At 40.1% G+C, this 18,935-nt stretch overlaps 1 protein-coding gene across 5 annotated transcripts in view; it reads left to right on the top strand.

The window, feature by feature from the left end:
- Nucleotides 1-1,890: 1,890 nt before the first annotated feature.
- Nucleotides 1,891-18,935, top strand: part of DPY19L1 (dpy-19 like C-mannosyltransferase 1) — a 95,418-nt gene continuing 78,373 nt past the window's right edge. For all 5 annotated transcript variants that reach the window (XR_009053323.1, XM_057733210.1, XM_057733211.1 and 2 more), the window contains exons 1-3: nt 1,891-2,275; nt 17,390-17,414; nt 18,041-18,128. Coding sequence is in view for 4 of the 5 variants with exons in the window: in XM_057733210.1 (XP_057589193.1) it covers nt 1,978-2,275; nt 17,390-17,414; nt 18,041-18,128 (411 nt within the window). In the remaining variant the exon portion in view is untranslated. The remainder of the gene's footprint in view (nt 2,276-17,389; nt 17,415-18,040; nt 18,129-18,935) is intronic.

An 18,935-nucleotide genomic window follows, 5' to 3' on the forward strand; every position in this document is an offset into this window, starting at 1 on the left:
GCCCTGCTCTGAGATTCTCCACTGGTCGCCAAGAAAAGAAGGAACTCCTCAGCACCGGTGGAACTGATCAAAACCCACTGGGTGTGTCTTAAACAATAGATGTTCCTCTTTCAATTGAGTTCAACAAATTTTCACAGCCAGGCTCTGGGATAGGCTCTGTGGGACAATATGATGTTGAGTAGGAAAGCTTCTTTGTCTTTTAGAAATTTGAGACCATGGGAGAGAGGAGGGCTAGAACTAAGTAACTTCCACTGCACGACAGAACACAGAATAATCTTCATCTGATTATGTTATCTCCTGCATTCATTCACTCAACCACTCATTTACTCATTCAACAAGTGTTTTCTCTGTCAAAATGGTACCAGTTGAACCCAAGAGGGTAACACACTTGGACCCTGCTGACACACTATTTCAGAATCCAAGCATTCTGTAATACCACTTCAATCCTTTTAAAAAACCAGTGTCTAAAAATAGTTGTTCCCTCCTCGGATGAAAGACAAGTGAAAATTCAAATTCACAAAATATAGAGTATGAAGGATTATAAATTAGCAAGGTAAATTTTTTCCCTTTACAAAATAATTAATTGCCCTTAAAAAGGCATAACAGTGAACGAACGCCGTTATCAACTTCCTTAAAGAAATCACTGGACAAAGAAACTTAACGGAGAGGATCCATAGTCACGTGAAGCACCTGGAATTACAATGGAGATAATCAGAACAACGTGGCTTGATTTACAACATTGGGAATTAAGAGCAACTTTTTGGAACAAGCCCACTGGACACCGCCAGGAAGCGAACTTAGTTATCCACGAGGCTGTAGGGTTTTGTGCAAAGATTGCGAGATGGGGTAGCGGGGGAGAGGGTAACTGGCATCTGCCTGGGCTGCCTTCAATCATGCCTTCCGCTCGCTACGTGAAAGAAAATGCGTTTTCGACTAAAGTTTTTTCTTTTAACAACAACTAAAATTTTTCTGCTTTCTTTCAAGCCACAAGGTTACAGCATTTGAAACTAACACAGCATACTTGTTGATCATCTTTTCTTCTTGGTCCATTCAATTTTATCACCCTCAGCCTGGGCTCCTGCCCTGGTTTTCAGTTTTAGTGTCAGGAACACCCTTGTGTCTCGACCCCTACCAGCTCCCCTTGAGATGCTGTGCTGCCATGTTAAATCGGGTGTCCCGCTCGTCGCATCAGTGAATGCGGGAGCAGCGTTCTAAACGGCGAGGCCACACATCGTGGAGTCAAGTGACCCAGCGGCTCTACTTTGTTCCGCTCTCCTTCCAGCGGCAGGGCCACCGCGGCTCCAGGACGCACGCACAGCGCCTCCCCGTGGTCGTTCCCGAGCGTCTCCTCGCGGGTCCAGCCGCCCCCGCGACGAGCTGCATGGGCCACGCGGGCTTTCCCGGGCTCCACTTGCAGCCTTGATCGCGCCCGAAACTTCGAGCGGCGGCCCCCAGCCGCGAGGGGGGCCTTTCTTCTTCCCGGCCGCCCCTAAAGGGAGGGACGGCCGCTCCCGGAAGCCGGTCTGCGCCCTCGCCCTGGCCGAACCTTGCTCGGGTCGCGAGCAGGGCGGGGGTCGCGGGGCTGCCCCAGGTCGGCCCCCGCCCCCGCCGGGAGTCCGCGCGTGCGCGCTGGCCGTCCGGGAGCGCGCGTCCGGCGCGGAGGGGCGGTGGGAGCGGGGCCGCGGCCGCTTACAAGGTGTCCCCGCCCCCGCCCCGGCGTTCCGCGGTCGCCGTGACAACCGGAGCGGCGGCCACGGCGGCGGGCGCGCGAGTCCGGCGCCGCCTCCCGGCCGCGCAGCCAAGCAGGCAGCCGCCGCCCGTCCTTGCCGCTCTCCCCGCCTCCCCGCCCGCGGGGAGGGACCGGCCCGCCCTCTGCTCGCTCGCCGGAGAGTGAGCGGCGCCGGGGCCGCCCCGCCAGCCCGCCGTTCCCCGGCCGCCGTCCGGGCGCGCGCAGCAGGCGGGCGCGACTATGCCAAGATGGTCCTGCAGGCGCGGAACAAGCACCGAGAGGCGGCCCCCAAGCCGCCCCAGCCGCCCCGCGCCTCGCAGTCGCCGCTGAGGGGGGCGCCAGATGTCGGCGCCGGGGCGCCCGGGGCCGAGCGCGCGCCCCCGTCCCCTCGGCGCAAGGGCGCCGCGGGCAGGAAGGGGCCCCGCGCCGAGTCCGCCCCGCCGCCTGCCGGGGGCGGCCTCGGGGGGCGCTTGGCGGCCGGGCTGCGCGGGGCGCTGGGCCTGCGGCGCTCGGGGCGCGGCCGGACCTGGACCACGCTTCTGCTAGGTGAGCAGCCCAGCGCGCGGGCGCCGCCGGGTCGCGGAACTTTGAGGCGCGGGCCCCCCTCTCCCCTTTCCCTCGGCTCTCCTCCGGCTGCCGCGGCGCCGAGCCCCGCCGGGCGGTCCCTGCCAGTTCGCAGCTCTCTCCGACTTTTCCTGGGACGTCCTTACCTCTTCCGTCCCTCCCCCTCCCCCAGGCTCAGCCTTCCTCGCTCCCTGCTTACTTGCTCTCTGTCTCTGCTTTAAAAAAAAATAAATAAATAAAAATAAAAATGGCCCCGGGATCAACAGCTGCCCGGCCTGGCCGCGAACTGGCAGGTCCGCGCTAACGAGACTTGGGCGCTGCTGATTGGCGCGGGCCCGCCGCCTTCCCCCTTATCTCGGCCCCTGCCCGGGAGGATGGTTTGCTTTGGGTTGGAAGCGATTCCGCTGAGCTCAAAGCAAAAGCACGTCCCCTGTTCTAGAAAGTTGCTAAACTTATAATTAAATTTTAGCGTGCTTTTTTTTTTTTTTTTTCTTGGCTGCAAACACCGCCGATGGCACTTTGTGATTCCCCTCCTCACTTTCCAGGTTCTGTTGTGTTTTGGGCACCCAAGCTGGGACCCTGCTGACCGGGGAACGTTTGGTATGGAGGGCTCCCTTCATCCGCTGCCTTGACCTAACGGGATGATACGAAATGATGTGCTGAAAGAAAAATAAAGTTGAAACATTGATTTTTTGTGGACCGACTTCAGGTTTCCTTTGTTTTCTGATTGACATTCTGATACGGCAGATCATAGCAGTTTGGATAATAGGCCTGATTTTTCTAAGTGGAAACGTAAAATGCTGTAACACTGCCTTTCCTATGTAATGTCATTAATGGGTCTTGGTCCTTTCAAATTCCCCTAGTGACCCCAAAGAATTTTGAGTTCAGTATAGACCAGGGAATAAAATACAGCAAATCGGCTTCTCCTGAGATCACAGCCACCACTAGAAGCCACTGAATCATAAAAAGCCAGAGTCATCACCGTGTGATGACTCAGAAAGGTTGGTATTGCTATTGGGGTACTTAAAAAAATTTTTTTTTCTATTGTAGATTCAAGCCTAGAGAAATTCAGTGTTTTCAGTACATTCCTCCTTTTTTTCAGTAGCGAGCTTGAAAAACCTTGCCAATGTGCAGGTTAGATAAATTCACCTTGGGGAGGCAGCATGGTACAGTGGATGAGAATTAGGCTCCTGATCCAGTTCACGGTGCTTAAGTTTGGTTTAAGTTTCAAGTTATTTCCTTTGTGAGCCTTGCCTTCCCTGTGACATGGGATTATCACCTGCCCTATTTGCTCCAGGGAGTGTCCGGAGAAGCAGAACTAAAGGGGTGGGTACTATATGGCTAGACACTTTGTATCTAAAGCATTTAACAAATTTCAGTTGCTATTATAAAAGCTCATGCATAGTACTAATTTGATATCTGGTGACAGAAAGAAGTTGCATCTTTATTGAATAGCTGCTATAAACATTAACCCCTTTGTAGCAAAATATGGAATGACCTCACTCCTTCAGGGAGGTTACAGTAACAAATAACAGAATAGTATCTATTGCCTTTTTCTTATGTGCATATTTTCTTTGCTTGTAATTGCATTTCCTTTGAATCTTATATTGGATGGCTCATATTTGGATCTAGTATTGCTCATACCTAAGTACACTTTGGTATTAATATAACAGTTATGCCATTTACTTGACTTATCCCTTTGGGTATTGGAAGAAGGTACAGTGAAGGCGCTGTCCCACATTTTTGGATGTACTATGGACACTAGCCATCAGATGGATGAAGGTTGGATGAACAGACCAAGGTCTAGGGACGTTCTGTTCTTGCTAACCATTTATGTGAGGCCATGGGGCAGCTTGAAAGGTGATTCTGGAAAATAATCAGACCAGGGATGTTTGGTTCTTTCTCTGGATCTGTGCTCTCAGATCCTGTAAAGAGGAGCAGAGTTTAGACATTTTTGAAAGCTGTCTCATTTTCACTCTTTTTCCCTCTCCCAGAATGCGTGAGAGTTGAGCTGACATGGTATGGTTTTTTTAGTATGGGGTTTTGCTATGACAAAAATTGCTTCATTTATGTTTTGAAATTTTACAACTTGAGGCTCCCTGATAGAAGCACATCTTTTAAAGAGAGGCTGACTAGTGGTCCCTAGTCTCTCATCTCCTCCACATGTGCAAAGCACTGATGGGGAACTCACTACCTACCAAGGTGGCCCTTTCCACTGTTGGGCAGTTTTAAGCCCTGTTAAAAAATCCATTTTAATAAAAACATTTTCCTTTTTTTAAGACGTTATTTACTGTTTAATGGTAACAGTCATAAAGAAGGTTTTAGAAATGTTTATTTTTAGATATCTCAACCCAGTAGCTCCCTATATTAGCCAGGGGAGGCAGTGGTGTAGTAAGAAGCACCATGACAGTGTTTCTCTCTCTCTCTTTTTTTTTTTTACCACAGCCTGCAGTAAGCAACACAATTTACATTAAACCTGCTCACACGTCTGAAAATCCAACCCTGTATATTTATGCATGTGTCTGTCTGTCTGTCTGTCAAACTATTTATGTATGTCAGTGCCCTGGCAGGAAACAGATTTAACAAGTGGCCTGTTTTCAAAAGTGTGAGCAGGTTTAAGGAACCCACAAAGGACACTGAAGCACCCAGGGATTGTCACCAGTGGGAAAGCGCTACCACCTCCGGGCCTGGAGGGGAAAGGGAGCTTCCTCTGGAGCTGAACCCAGGGAGGGCTGTGCAGTGGGGGCAGGATCACCCAAGAAGAGTGACCCCAGACACTATGCCCACCCTCTTATCTTCCACTGGTGCCTCTCAGTGGCTGACCAACTGGAAATCTTTAGGCAAGGGGCCCAGCTGAATTATTCTGTAAGGTCAGCCTCCTGGGGCTGGGAACAAGGCAGAGAAGGGAGGAGAATGGATTTAAAAAGGGAAATGGAGACTATCAGTATGTGCATATATTTAAAATAAAAGGGTCATGTACTGTACTCATCCTATAATATACAGTACATTCTGATTTTCTGTTCTGTTTTTTTTTAAATGCTGTTTGTATACCATTAAGTTGGTTTCATGATCTAGTATTATGACTCATGATTTGAAAACACTTCCTTAGAAGAACTGTTTTCTGATTCTGTACCTGTTTCAAACTAGTTGGTGCCTGAACAAAGCATTTAGCTTCTCTGAGCCTCAGTTTGTACACATGTTAAAATGGGAGACCCGGACTAGACTAGTGGTTCTCAGTCTTAGCTGTATACTAGTGTCACTTGGAAACTGTAAAAAATCCTGAAAGCGAAGCCACACGTCAGACCGATTAAATCATAATCTGGGGTGGATTGAGGTGGAGGGAAGCATTAGTAGACTTACAGTCTGATGTTCTGCTTCCCTTTAGGAGCAGACTGTCCAGCATCACAGAGCTGACACTCCTACTTGGCAGCAATCCCCTGGAACTAAGTATATCTACCCCCACCCCCCTTTAAATGGGGACACAGACAGCCCAGTTTGCCAAAGTTTCTCCTAATGTCTGTTGTTTTCCGCAGAACGGGCTGCCATTTATCACCTGATATGTCTGTTATTTAATTGGAGTAGCATTCATTGAGATGGTGAAGACTAGGGGTGTGGTGAGGGGACAGATTTAAGGGAAAAGATCAAGAATTCTATCTTGGGCATGTTACCTTTGAGACATTTGTGAGATGACCAAGTAGGAATGTCAAGTAGGCGATGGGACATAAGAGAAGATGTCTGAGTGGGAATATAAATTAAGGAGTCATCAGCAAATGGGTGGTATTAAATTCATGGGAATTGATGATAGCATCTTCTGATATGGGGTTTACTCCGTGCCAGGCATAGTTCTAAGTTCTTTAGATTAACTGACTTATCTCAAATTCATTGAGCTACTAACTCAGTCCTCACCATGACACTGTGCTTGTCATACCCATTTACCAGATGGGGGATCTGTGGCACACAAATGTTAAGTAACTTGCCCAAGATCACCCCTAGAATGTGGAAAGGTCAGGACTTGAACCTAGGCAATGTGGCTCCATAGTTCGTGCTCTTAACTGTTATGCTTATATTTCATCTTCTCTACGGTGAGTATAGCAAGAGGAAAAATGAAGCCCCAGGGTCCAGTTATGAGAAACCTCAACATTTAGTGCTCAAAAGTATTAGCTTTCTTGTTTCTTCCTTCTTCAGGGGAAATAAGGAAGAGAGAGATCATAACCAGAGATAAGCAAATGGAGGTGGAAAAGTAGCGTATTGCAGATGGGTTAATGGACAAGAAAAGGTGAGGAACAGAGAGGCACGGGGCCACTGCCCATCTTGTGGAATGGCTTTCAGACAAACACTCAGACACACCTGAGCGCCAGCTCTGAGGGTGTCTTAATACATAGATGTTGAGCCAATACCGTTCCCTGGAAAGCCAGTGAGTTGGATGGGTGTTTGGGCTTTTAGAGAGTTTCCTCAGTGTTTAAAACCAGTTTTTTCTTTCTAAAGTGCACTTCTGGTTAACTTTAAAGGATGTTTATAATCACTTAAACATATGTTATTACTAAAAGATACAATTAGGAGGGTTCTGAATATGTGCTATTCATGAGTGCTCAAATAAATAACAAATGTGATAAGTTTAATTTGTCTAAATATAAGGATATGTTGCAAAGTTGTGATTGATTTTTGGCCCATAATATGGCATCAATACTGAAAGCAGGTAAAATTTTATTATCTACATGTATATATTTGGATGTTGCTAAAATTGGAACTATAGCTATTTTTGTAAGGTTTACACAGTGTGTGTGTAAAGACTAAGATTAGGCTGTATTATAATGTCTCTTAAAGCTTTTGTTAATGAGATATTTACATTATCACAGAGCCTACAAGCCTGTGTGCTTGTTTCCAAATGGAGTAGCATAGACGTTATAATTTATATGTTTAGTCTTAAATTCTTGTTTTGCTAGTTCATCTTTTACCATCAGATTATACTTTAGCCAGACCATTGGAACAGTATTATTCCAGGGAAGAGTCTGCTAGTTTTCTTTAGTTACCATTTAAGTGATTACTAGTCATCAAAGTTAGTAAAAATTACGTCTCTTTCTAGGTCAAAACCTTTTACATTAATGTTTAATCCCATACAATGCAGTCCTGTTTCATAGGAAAGGTGAGTTCTCCATGGGTAATCTTTCATAATTCAAGAATCATTTAGGACGAATAAGTTTAAAATGTAGAACAATTAATTTTTAGAGTACATAAATCTACAACTACTGTAACTTTTATTTATTTATTTTTTTTTATTTATTATTTTTTGGGGGGTACACCAAGTTCAATCATCTGTTTTTTTTTTTTTTTTTGCAAATTTTTTTTTTGCAAATTTTTTTTTTTAATTTTTTTGGGGGCACACCAGGTTCAATCATCTGTTTTTATACACATATCCCCGTATTCCCTCCCTTCCTTGACTCCCCCCCACCTCGAGTGCCCCCCACCCTCCCTGCCCCAGTCCTCTAAGGCATCTTCCATCCTGGAGTTGGACTCCCTTTGTTATACAACTTCCCACTGACGATCTATTTTACAGTTGGTAGTATATATACTACCAATACTAGTACTAATTTTCATTTTTTCAGAATTATTAGTCTTCCCTCCAACCCCCTGCCCCAAATGCATTTAAAAGCTTACATGTCTTCATGTTTGCCTGGTATATTTCCTCATATTTGACTTCCTTTCTAAAGTAACCAATTATCATATGTGTTTTTCAGTACTTTCACTACATGTATTTGATTCTTGGATGGCATTTTGTAATTTTATTCATAGCAGCAAATGTTAACATGATAGCATAGTCACTAAAATCATTCGCAGAAGTTCTGAGTGATTCATTGTAGTGACCAGGGGTGGAGGTGATTTAATCTTCTAGTTTATGGTATTACCAACTATATCTTAAAACACAGTTTATAGATCATTATTGGCCAATAACTTTTGAAAACTTGCCATCTTGACAGATTTTTAATTTGAGAATATTGTTATAATTGACAGGGGTGAGGCTTTATTTGTATATTCATACCAACTCAAATTTGCCTAATATACTGCTGCTCTGCATTGCATTTTCCAGTTATTACTTCCTAACCGTAACCACTGCTTTTTGTAATGAAGCCTTTCAGTGCTGCAGATGTCACACCATGGAATCTTTTCCCCACATTTTGATACTAATCATAAAGTACTTACATAACTAGCAGTGCGCTACTGTTTTCTACTAGGTTTAAAAGGTTTTTTTAAAACAGTAAGACCTGATTTCTCACTCTTCTCATCTTTGATCCTCATGGACGTTTCGTGGGAATCTAGAACTTAAAAGTTAACTCCTGGTGTTTTATATATGAGAAAACTAAAGTGGGCCAGGTGAATGGCCTGACGCCTCTAGTGAGTTAACCGGGTGAAGTTTGGGATTAAAATTAAGGTATCTTGGCTTGTTAAGCACATCTGTCAAATTGTAGGTTTCTGATCTAGAATCGAAGGCAACTGTCACAGATGCTTTAATGGGAAGATGATCTCATGTGTTACAAGACCTGATAACTTTTTTAGCAAGAGCACTGCTTTGTTGGCTTATGCTCATTTGGGGAATTGCTCGGATTGTTAAATCCTTGTGGTCAACCAGTCAGTCTCCATTTTGTTATTGCATAACTATTTTTTGGAAACTACTAAATTCTGAATTGGTTTTGATTGTGTTTGTTGGTTGTTTGGCATTGTTATTTAAAAACACAGAATAAAATAGTAAAAAAACAAACAAACCAGTATCACAGTTTTCTTAATCATTTAAAGGATAAGCAAAACATTGTGCTGCCCAAGGGCAGTTTGCAGTTTGAGGAGAATACATAACCTCGAGAATCCACAACCATAACCTTAAAACCTTAAATGGCTTATCGATTAATGAACTTGTTAAAATCTCTTGCTTAATACAGTGGGCCTGGGGGTATATTGTGTATATATATGGATTTTTTTTTTATAGTGAAGAGACACAGCTTCTGCATTTTTTCCATTAGATTTACTAAAGCTTTACAGTTTCACTGATTGCTCAGAAGCATTTAATGAGCTAGCATATTTCATTTGTGTATTTTATCTAGCTACTTGTTCTTTAAAAATTGAAATGGCATTTTTTTTTTTGGCAAGGAGAAAGTTACTTTATGACAATTGCTAATGTAGGTTACTGTTTGATTTAGAAATATTTGTGTCCATATTATGTGAGGATATGATTTTAAAAGGAAGTTAGAATTTATTGCTTTAAAAACTCATATGTTGGGTAATTGTCGTATTATGTATTCCCTACTTTAGTATATGTATATGTATATACATAAATATTTAAAAATGTGAAAATTTACTTTGTATATTTCTCTGTTTAGAAGCCTAATTTTGTACTGTTTGGGAGTGGTGGTATATACTTTCCATGTTCTGTTTTCATAATTTCACTCCAAAGTAAACCTTTGTCCTTGATTTTTAAATTATTTCTAAGGAGTTTCCTCCTTTATGTCAGTGGATCCTTTTGGGTAAATGTGCTTATTAACATTTTTTTATGCTTGAGCTTCCAATCAGAAGGACACCAGAGTCACAGAACCCAGGCTCTCTGAGAGGCCTCGGTTTATCCCAATCCTGTGACCTTGGGCCTCATGGGAAAATAAGAGCCATTTTTGCCTCAAAAGGACTCCTGAATCTTTTTACTTAATATGTGAAAGTGCTCTGTGAACTGCAATTGATAAACAGTTGTTAGACTTATTCACTATAATTGAGAATTTCTTAATTTTCCCTTAACTGTTGTATTTTTTTGCTCAATGCCAGATATATGGAGGAGATTCAAAGTAATTAAGGTCAACTTTACCAGCATTATTATATAGACCACTGTGAATACTAGATCTTACCTAGGAGCCATATAGTTTCTTCCAGTTGTGACTGAAATTTTAAAGTAGTCCTGCTTCTCACTTTGAGACTCAATATCTCTATTAATAAATTGAATGCACTCCTTTTTTCCCTGTTGAAAAAAGAAAAAAAATTAAAAGAATCAAACCTGCCAAGGCTTTTAGTTTGGGGAACAGAAAGATCTAAAAAGAAAACAGAAAATAACCATGGAGGCCTCCTGGAGAGTATGAAGTCCTAAGTATTAGTGGTAGTAGTTGTAGCTATACAAAGTCATTAAATGCTAGGAGTAGAGATAACCAAGTAAAAGCCCCTCAGTTCACATTTGGTGAAAATGAGACTGAGGCTAAATAAGTCATATAAAATCCAAGGAATATTTCTTCTTAATTACTTTCTTACCAGGGAAGGTAAAAAAAGAATTAGGTTCTTAATTTTAATTCTTTCCCTTTCTTAATCATTATTTTCAGCTGTCAGGATTTTGACAATTTTTCCTTCAGAATATCTTTTGAATTTGTATTTGCCTTTTCATAATAAAAATTGTTAAAAATGTACATTTCCAAGCCCTGAGATCTGTTGAATCAGATCCTGAGATCTCTCAGGATCTCTGAGCAGTCTTAACATTCCTCAGCAACCCCCCCCCCCCCCGCCCCAAGATTAGGGTTCTCATCCCTGGTTGCACGTTAGAGTCGTCCCCAGTGCCAGATCTAGCAGTGTTCAAAGCTCCCAGGTGATTTCAGTGTGCTGTCAGTGTTGACATTGCCCTTAAAAGTGTTTATAAATCACCCGAGGAGTCAGGGGATCTGGGATGGGACCTGAGAGTCTGTATTTCTAATAAGCTCCCAGGTGACCCAATTATTGCTGGAAAACACATGGAATACAAAGCATGCAATTCTTATGTTAAATTTTGGACCAACTATGGAGATTTTGCTCCAGTCATTTCTATACCCATCATAATTAACCTTGACTGTACATCAGAATCACTTGTGTATTTAAAAAAAAATCCCTGGAGTTTCAGATTTGGTAGCCCTGGATTAATATTCAAACATCTCTAATTTTATTTAGTGCCACCGACGATTCTAATGAAATCCCAGGGTTTAGATCACCTTGGCTCTATATTGCTGCTTTACGATGTTCTCTCTGAAACTTGCTGTGTTTCTTTATTGACTAGCTCAGTGCTTCTGAACCTTTTTTATATCATGGCACACGTAGAAAATGATAGTGTTTATGTGGCATGAGTGTGGGAGTAAATGGTCTCTTCAAAGCGCGGGGTTACTGGCCCAGGGGAACTCCGGTGACTTCTATTCTTGGTACCACTGGTTGAGTAGCTCTGCCAGACTCCCCTCCTGGTGTTCATAGAGCTCTGAGAGCCTGACGCACTGTATATATAGTGAGCGAACCTTTGATTAATATCTCATGATTGTCAGTATCATGTATTCTGTATTATCAGTATTAGTGATGGGAATTCTTTTGTTATGGTGGATCAGAATCCACATCCAGCTTTATTGTAGCCATCTTCTCTTCTGGCTACTCACCATAAATCTTCATCTAAGTTGTAATCATGTTCTGAAATCCACTCCCCGCCGCCCCCTCCAAATTCCCACTTTAATAAGCTCTAAGCTCTGCCCTGAGAGGGCCGTTATTGATCTGCCTTCTCAGATTTCTTGCAGTTCATAGACTTTATGCTATTTACCTGGGTGCCTAATGTGTTCTCTCATTATTTTATGTACCTAAATCTCTCAAAGACTTTATATTTAAGGACACAGATGTTGGCTAATATTTCTTTAATGTTCTCAGTTTCTAGGAAAATGTGTTGTGCATCTAGGAGGCATTTAGATACTTGTTTGACTTTAAAGCACTTTATAACACATAATCTAGGTACTAGAAAGAAGGGGGGAGCTGAGCGTGAGGTATACATGACTGTTTTCTCTTTCCTAAACTGGGTCCTAAAGAATGTCTTTTCACTTATTAGTTTACTGCACAGAAACTGGGCTTTGATTTATTCTAGGTACTTAAGAATAGAAACATGATTTCTTTCAATATGTTAATTTTGTTATATCTATTTTACTTTCACATAATGAGAACCCTTTGAGTAGTTTGGAATGCTCAAATATTATCTTTAGGTGTTTGGGTTTTTACTTAATTGAGTATATTCTCTAATTTCTCTTACAGGGTGATAGTCATATAAAGTTCAACCCAGTGAGGTGCCAGGCACAGTGCTAGAAGATATAGATATTAAGATGAATTAGACACAGGCTAAGCCTCAAGGCTTTGCATTCTAGCATAGGGAACTGTTTAGGTGCTCTAATAATGGTATAATAGCTATGGTGGCAGGACAAGCGTCACGAAATGCCACATTTGAATTTCTTTGACTTTGAAGGACAAATTAGGAGTTTTCAGGCAGGAACAAAGGCATAGCATCATTAAAACACTTGTTATTTTAGGGGATCATTGCCCAATGCAGCCAGTATGAAAGGTGTGTGGCGAGATTAACTGGAAAAAGGCCAGAATGTGGGCTCCATGATGTGAGCCATGGAAAGTCATAGGATTTTTCAGATCAGGAGAGGAGATGCTTAAATCTGTACCTTTAGAAGTTGACTTCCTTCTACAGGATGGATTGTTGGTGTGGAACAGGGAGGCTATTTACTGGTGACTTCAACTTCTGGAAAGAAACTTTTAAACTCTGAATGGACTCTTGAGAACAATTGTTAGTAATATTAGGAAGAGGTTGAATATCGAATTTGTCGAGTTGATTTGAAAACCTTGTCCGGTGGATTTTAGAAGAGTTCTTAACTTCTTTTTATGTCATTTCATCACTTGAGCATTAGGGAGGCCAAAACCCTGCAGAATGCTTTAAGTATGGATTAACCTCAATTTAGAAATAAGTTGTATTTTTAAATTTTGCAAGTCATTTTGGACTTAGAATATATTTCTTCATATAAATATTGTTACAAGATGAGGTCATCAAATGCCTACAGATGGGAGGGGAGGCAGCTCTGTCACTGTGGAAAGAAACTGAGGCTTGGAATTAGAACTTCTGGGTCCAGGTTCTTGCTCTAGGGGAAATAACCTCTCAGCGGCCTAGTTTTTCACTTGTAAGATGGGAGTAAATACTCACAAGATTGTTGTGAGACTCTAAGAAAGCTTGTCAAAGTATTCTATGAATTAAGTCAAGTACTAGTTATGAAGTACACGTGTAAAGGATTAAATGTAGGGTAGATGGGAAACTAGTGGTGGCTGCCGTTGCAGGAGTTCGGCTGGCAGGTTATCAAAGAGGGGCGAAGGGAAAAGCTGCCCCCTCTGGCTTCACAGTTCTTGCTCAGGTACCTTGAGGAGGAGGAAGAGAGAAAGGACAGTGGGTCTCCAACTTTATCGTGCAGAAGACTCAGCTGAGGAATCTTAAAAAAGCAGATCTCGGGGCTCGACTTCCCAGGAATCCTAATTGGGTGTGTGGGAGGATCTGCAGATGAGACTAGGGCTTCTGAGTCATCTGCTAGGGCCAGGTGACTTGGGGGAAGGGAGGAGGCTGGGAGAGTTCGTGAGTGCAGTCTCGGGGATCTGGTGCTGTTTGGAGAGAGGATGGGATTTAGGAGCCCTTGAGGACTGAGCAGAACAGCATGGAAGAACCCCCGCTCCCATTTCTTTCCCCGTTCCTCCTACCCTCTTTACTGCAGCAAAGCTCTGCTGGCCAGGCAAGAGGAGGGGAGAAGGGGCTGTTCCCTCTCTACTTTCCAAGCTATAGCTGGAGGGAGGCGTGTCAGAGGGAGCAGAGCTGGGGTGGGACCTCGGGAACTCCACTGCACTGGTGTTCCAGGCTGAGAACCAGAAGCTTATGTGGCCGGCTGCATGTAGGTGAAGGGTCTGATTTGCACTGATCACGGGGATTCTATTTTTGGAAAAAAAAAAAACTGTTACACGCGCATGAGTGTGTGTGTGTGTGTGTGTGTTTAGCTACCCATCAATCAAAGTATATTCAACTTTGGTTTATTATGTGGACATGATTTAGGATTATTTAATCCCCCCCTTAATTATATGCATTAATTCAGCAAACATTTGAGGCTGGCTATGTGCTCAGCTTCTTGCTAAGTACTACTATAGTAAAATTCAGTAAAACATTGTTTCTGCCCTCAGGGAGTTACATTCTATTTTGTTTAAACAAGATTCTAATAACAGGAGAAGAATAATTTTCAGTGAAGAAGCAGCTCAAATCCCATAAGACTGAAAATTGATATAATGTGACATATAATCTTGTACAAAATTTCTTTAAACGGAAAGTGGAAGGAGTGGACAATTTAGTTTCAGAGTATTGGTAATTTGTGTGCTTCCAGTAAAACTTAAGAGCCTTTTAGAATTCTCAGCCACAGGATTGCAATCTTTTGAATTGGTTGCAAAGCAAACCTTCTTTCCTTGAACACATTTTTCTTATAGAATAGTTTTGGAGTTTTTGAAAGTTTTCTTCATGTTCTGATTTTTGAAAAAATGCTTTATTCAGTACCTTAGAATGATGAAAATAGCATATGTGTTAAACTGGAAAAATTGGATATCAATTTTGTGACACTCTCAAAAGACTATACATGGGATTGATAATCACTGGAATACATTTAGAGAAAATCATTTTATAATCTTTTCTGTAGGCAAGAAGGCAAGAAAAGCTCTTTAGGGATGCTTTAGGAAGTTTTTGTCATTTTATGTCTTCATGCTTAAATTATATGCTCACAAGGCAGTATCAGCTTTATTTACTGGGGCTTTCATTTTCCAGTGACATATATGTATAAAATTTATCTCAATTTTAAATAAATTAAAGCATAGCTCTATACTTTTATATGAAAATTAATAGCTTCTATAAAACATACTGACTTTACCAACAAATGAATTGTAACTTTTTTCTTTTATCTTTAAAATAAAAAAAAGAGGGAAGGGGAATAAGATACTTTAGGGTAAGGAGGCTCTGATCTTTGTCTCATCCCCTCCCTCCTCCACAAGAGGCCACACAATACAGGGATCTTAGGTCAGAATCTCTGCTTCCAACCTCCTTTTTCTCTGTTTATCTGCTTTGTCTCTTTGGCAAGTTCCTAAAGTAATGTGGGACTCAACTTATTATCTGTAAACCAGGGAAGTATTGGTACCTACCACATAGGATGGTTGTGAGATTTGTTGAGTTAGTTCAAGTAAAGCACTTTAAAATGCCTGGCAGGTAATAAGAATTCAAATGTTAGCTGCTTTATTATTATTATTATTACTGTTAATTACTATTATTATTATTAAATTGAAATAAACAGAGGAATTAAAAACATTGGACAGATTATGAATCGACCCTGGAAACTATGAAAGACGGTCATTCAAATGCTGAGAAATCCAAGAATTGTCTAGTGCTGCATGGATTGAATGAAAGGGAGGCACCAAAAGGCACTTTGTATCTTCCATCCTTCTGAGAAGTTGTAGTATTCTTAGGAGGTAGAGAGATGATGATCTTGAGAAATCCTATGTATCACTACAGAACTGTGAAGGTCACAGTCTAATTTAAAGGCATAATGTGAAATGCATTTCTGTTAAAGTCAGCAGAATACTGGATGTCCTTTTTTACCAGAATTACTTAGTATTATTCTAGAAGTTTATTATTATTGTCAGATGGGGAGAAGAAACTAGTAGTAAAATTATAAGACAGGAGCAAAATTATCTTTTTAAAAATATTATTTAAAATGGAGAATTGAAGATGATAAAAACAAAACTAAAAGAATTAATAGTTTAGTAAATGAGCCTCAAAGGAAAACATTACAAAATAAATACACTTCAAAAATAAATACATTTAACAATATCCAGTAAAGTATAATGAAAACAAAATTTCATGGTTATTAGCAGGAAAAAAAAATGTTAAGTTCCCAGGAAAGACTTAATAAGAAATATATGAGTTAACTATATATTATGTATTAGCTCTACTGATAGGATTTTTGTCAGTGGCAATTGAAAAGAAAGTTGAATAATTGAAATTATATAATGTTTATGGATATTAACATATACATATATTGTAAATATGTAGATTCTTCCCATATTAATTTTTGAATGAAATCAAAATGATAATATCTAAGGGATTACCAAAGTATAAGTGTGACAAGTCTTCAGTATGATAAAGATGGTATTTACATTCTATGAGAGAAGAATGATTTATTTAGAACATGATAGTTGGATCATTGAGAAAATAAAGCCCAAATTTTATTGTGGTGGTGTGACATCTTTAAAGGTAGAAACCAAAAAGGAAGTGGATAGTAGATTTGTCAACAAGAAAAAAAAAAATCAAAATTTCAAAAGGCCAAAGTACCATGTACAAACAAATGTCAAATGACAAACCTAGTCAAATGTTTGCAGTTTAATGAATTAGCAAGAGTAAGTCTGTCTTTTGTAACCATTGGTCTCTTCTAGGGAAAATGCATTTAAAAATTTTTTAAAAATATAAATACTTCTTTAAAAATAAGACAATAAGATCTGAGCTGTTTGTCTTTCATTTTTAAGAGTATTTTGTAGTTCATTTCCTTAGTAGTTATTTAATCAGAAGCCTACAATAAGGTGAATCTTATAAGAAAATTGAATGGTATTTTCTGGATTCATTTTAATGTGTTCTTTGTACTTGTGCAGAAAGCATACTATTGATTCTCATATGAGACTGGTTTTATTACTAGCTTGTTTTCTCTCTCTTACTTTTTCTCTTTTCCTTCCCCCACCCATCTCTTTCTTCCTTCTTATTTCATTTTAAATTTGTTTAAAAAATAGTAAAATGTATTATAAAAATTCAGATATTGCAGCATATATCAAAAGTGGTAGTTCCCTCTTTTTATCCATCCTCAGTCCTGTTTGCTGAGGTCACCATATTTCTTTACCCTTGCCTCTCACCATTAGCTCTGTTCTTTTTGCAGTTGAGTTTGTGGAACTTTCCATCTGAGGGTTTCTTGTATAGTTGCTGGCAAATAATAGCTCCTCATTTATTTTATCGAATGAGTGAGTGAGTGAAAATTGCAGCTTATGCTTAATTCATTTATAATTCAATCTATTGGTATTTTAAGCAGAGCCCTGGGACTTCTTTTGAAGAATTCCTATTCTTTGCCCAGTCCCTAAGAGTTCAAGATTTACAGTTCCCAAACTTTACCTATGCTTATCTTTGTAATGCTTTTCTGTAAGGTGAAAACATTTTTTAATGCTAGAATAATAATTTACGTTTCTTTTCTCTTGCAGCTGCCTTTGCAGCAGTGTTGCACTGGTAAGATTGTTTTTCTCTTATGGTGTATTTTATGCAGATGTTTATAACCTACCAAACTATTTCTCATATATATGAATAATTTCAGTATAAGGATGAATGTATATTATTACATGCAATAAACTAGTCGGAAAATGTAGTTTAATTGATAAATCAGAGTCAGAATAATGCAATTTTTTAATAAAAAAGACATCTATTATTAAAGAGGTTATATTTGAGACTCTCCTTTGCTTAACATTAATATAGTGTTCATGTTGAGAGGAAGATTAATTTTTTTAATCTTCTGGATAGAAAGAAATATGAATTTCATAAATCACACATTTCTGAAATGGTAACCCAATGACATTTATAGTTTAATCTATAATTTTATTGTACTTGGCTTAAAATATCATTGTTCTGGTTCATTCTAATTTTAAAATCTAATTTGAATATGTTTTCTTATAGAGAGAAATTCTAGTAGAAATATAAGATATACTGAGTGGAAAAACAAATATGGATACCATTGTGTTTGAGTTTTATCACAAAATGAAATGCAAATATATAGATTAATTTATTTTTGCTTTTAGAGTTTCTTTTAAATTTATGCTTAGTAGGAGTTTCAACACTATTGCTACTGTTTTGTTTTATAGGAGCCATATAACACACCTCTTTGAAAATGATCGTCATTTTTCTCACCTCTCAACATTGGAAAGGGAGATGGCTTTTCGCACTGAAATGGTTAGTTTTCATGTAGTATTTTATTATAGTAGTTTAGTAATCTAAACATTTTAAACTTTTTATCGTGGAAAATTTCAAAGATGTTCCAAAGTAGAAAGAGTAGACAACTCTCCCTACCCATTCCCGCAGCTTCAACAACTGAGGACACATAGCCATTTTTCTGTCATCTACATCTTCATACACCCATCTCTTTTTAAGGAAACCTCAGACATCATATCATATCATATTTCATCTGTAAATATTTTTCATGTATGTCTCAAAAGAAAGGACTTTTTTGTTAACCACAGTATCATTGTCACACTTGAAAATAATGAACAGCATCATCAAATATCAACCAGTGTTTAAATGACCTGGGGGAATGGGCATTTATTAACCATAATTCATTTATAATGACGAACTTTCCCCTGATACCTATTTGGTTTGTTTCTCTGAGGTACACTTCATACAGGAAAGACAGGAAAATGCTTGATTCTTTCTTTTCATTACAACTTTTCAGAAAAATGAGTTGGTTCCCTAACATCTTTTAGTGGTGACCAATGGAGTTCCTTCTTTTGGAGTACCATTATGGCCTGATAGATTTTAACTTATTTTTTTAAACTTAGCTGTCTTTAGCTGGTGAGAGCCCTTGCAGTTGGCTCTGTGTTTCCTTGACATGACCTCACTAGTTTTCTGTAGCTTCCTTACTTGCTGGTACTGCAAGACATTTCCTCTCCAGACCTGGAATCATCCAGTTTTCCAAGGAGCCCTGATTCCTTTCAGTAGCAAGTGGTATTTAGAGACCACAGTTTTGGTGCTAGGTGCTCATTG

Source organism: Hippopotamus amphibius, chromosome 4, assembly GCF_030028045.1.
Source record: "Hippopotamus amphibius kiboko isolate mHipAmp2 chromosome 4, mHipAmp2.hap2, whole genome shotgun sequence".
Lineage (NCBI taxonomy): Eukaryota > Metazoa > Chordata > Mammalia > Artiodactyla > Hippopotamidae > Hippopotamus > Hippopotamus amphibius.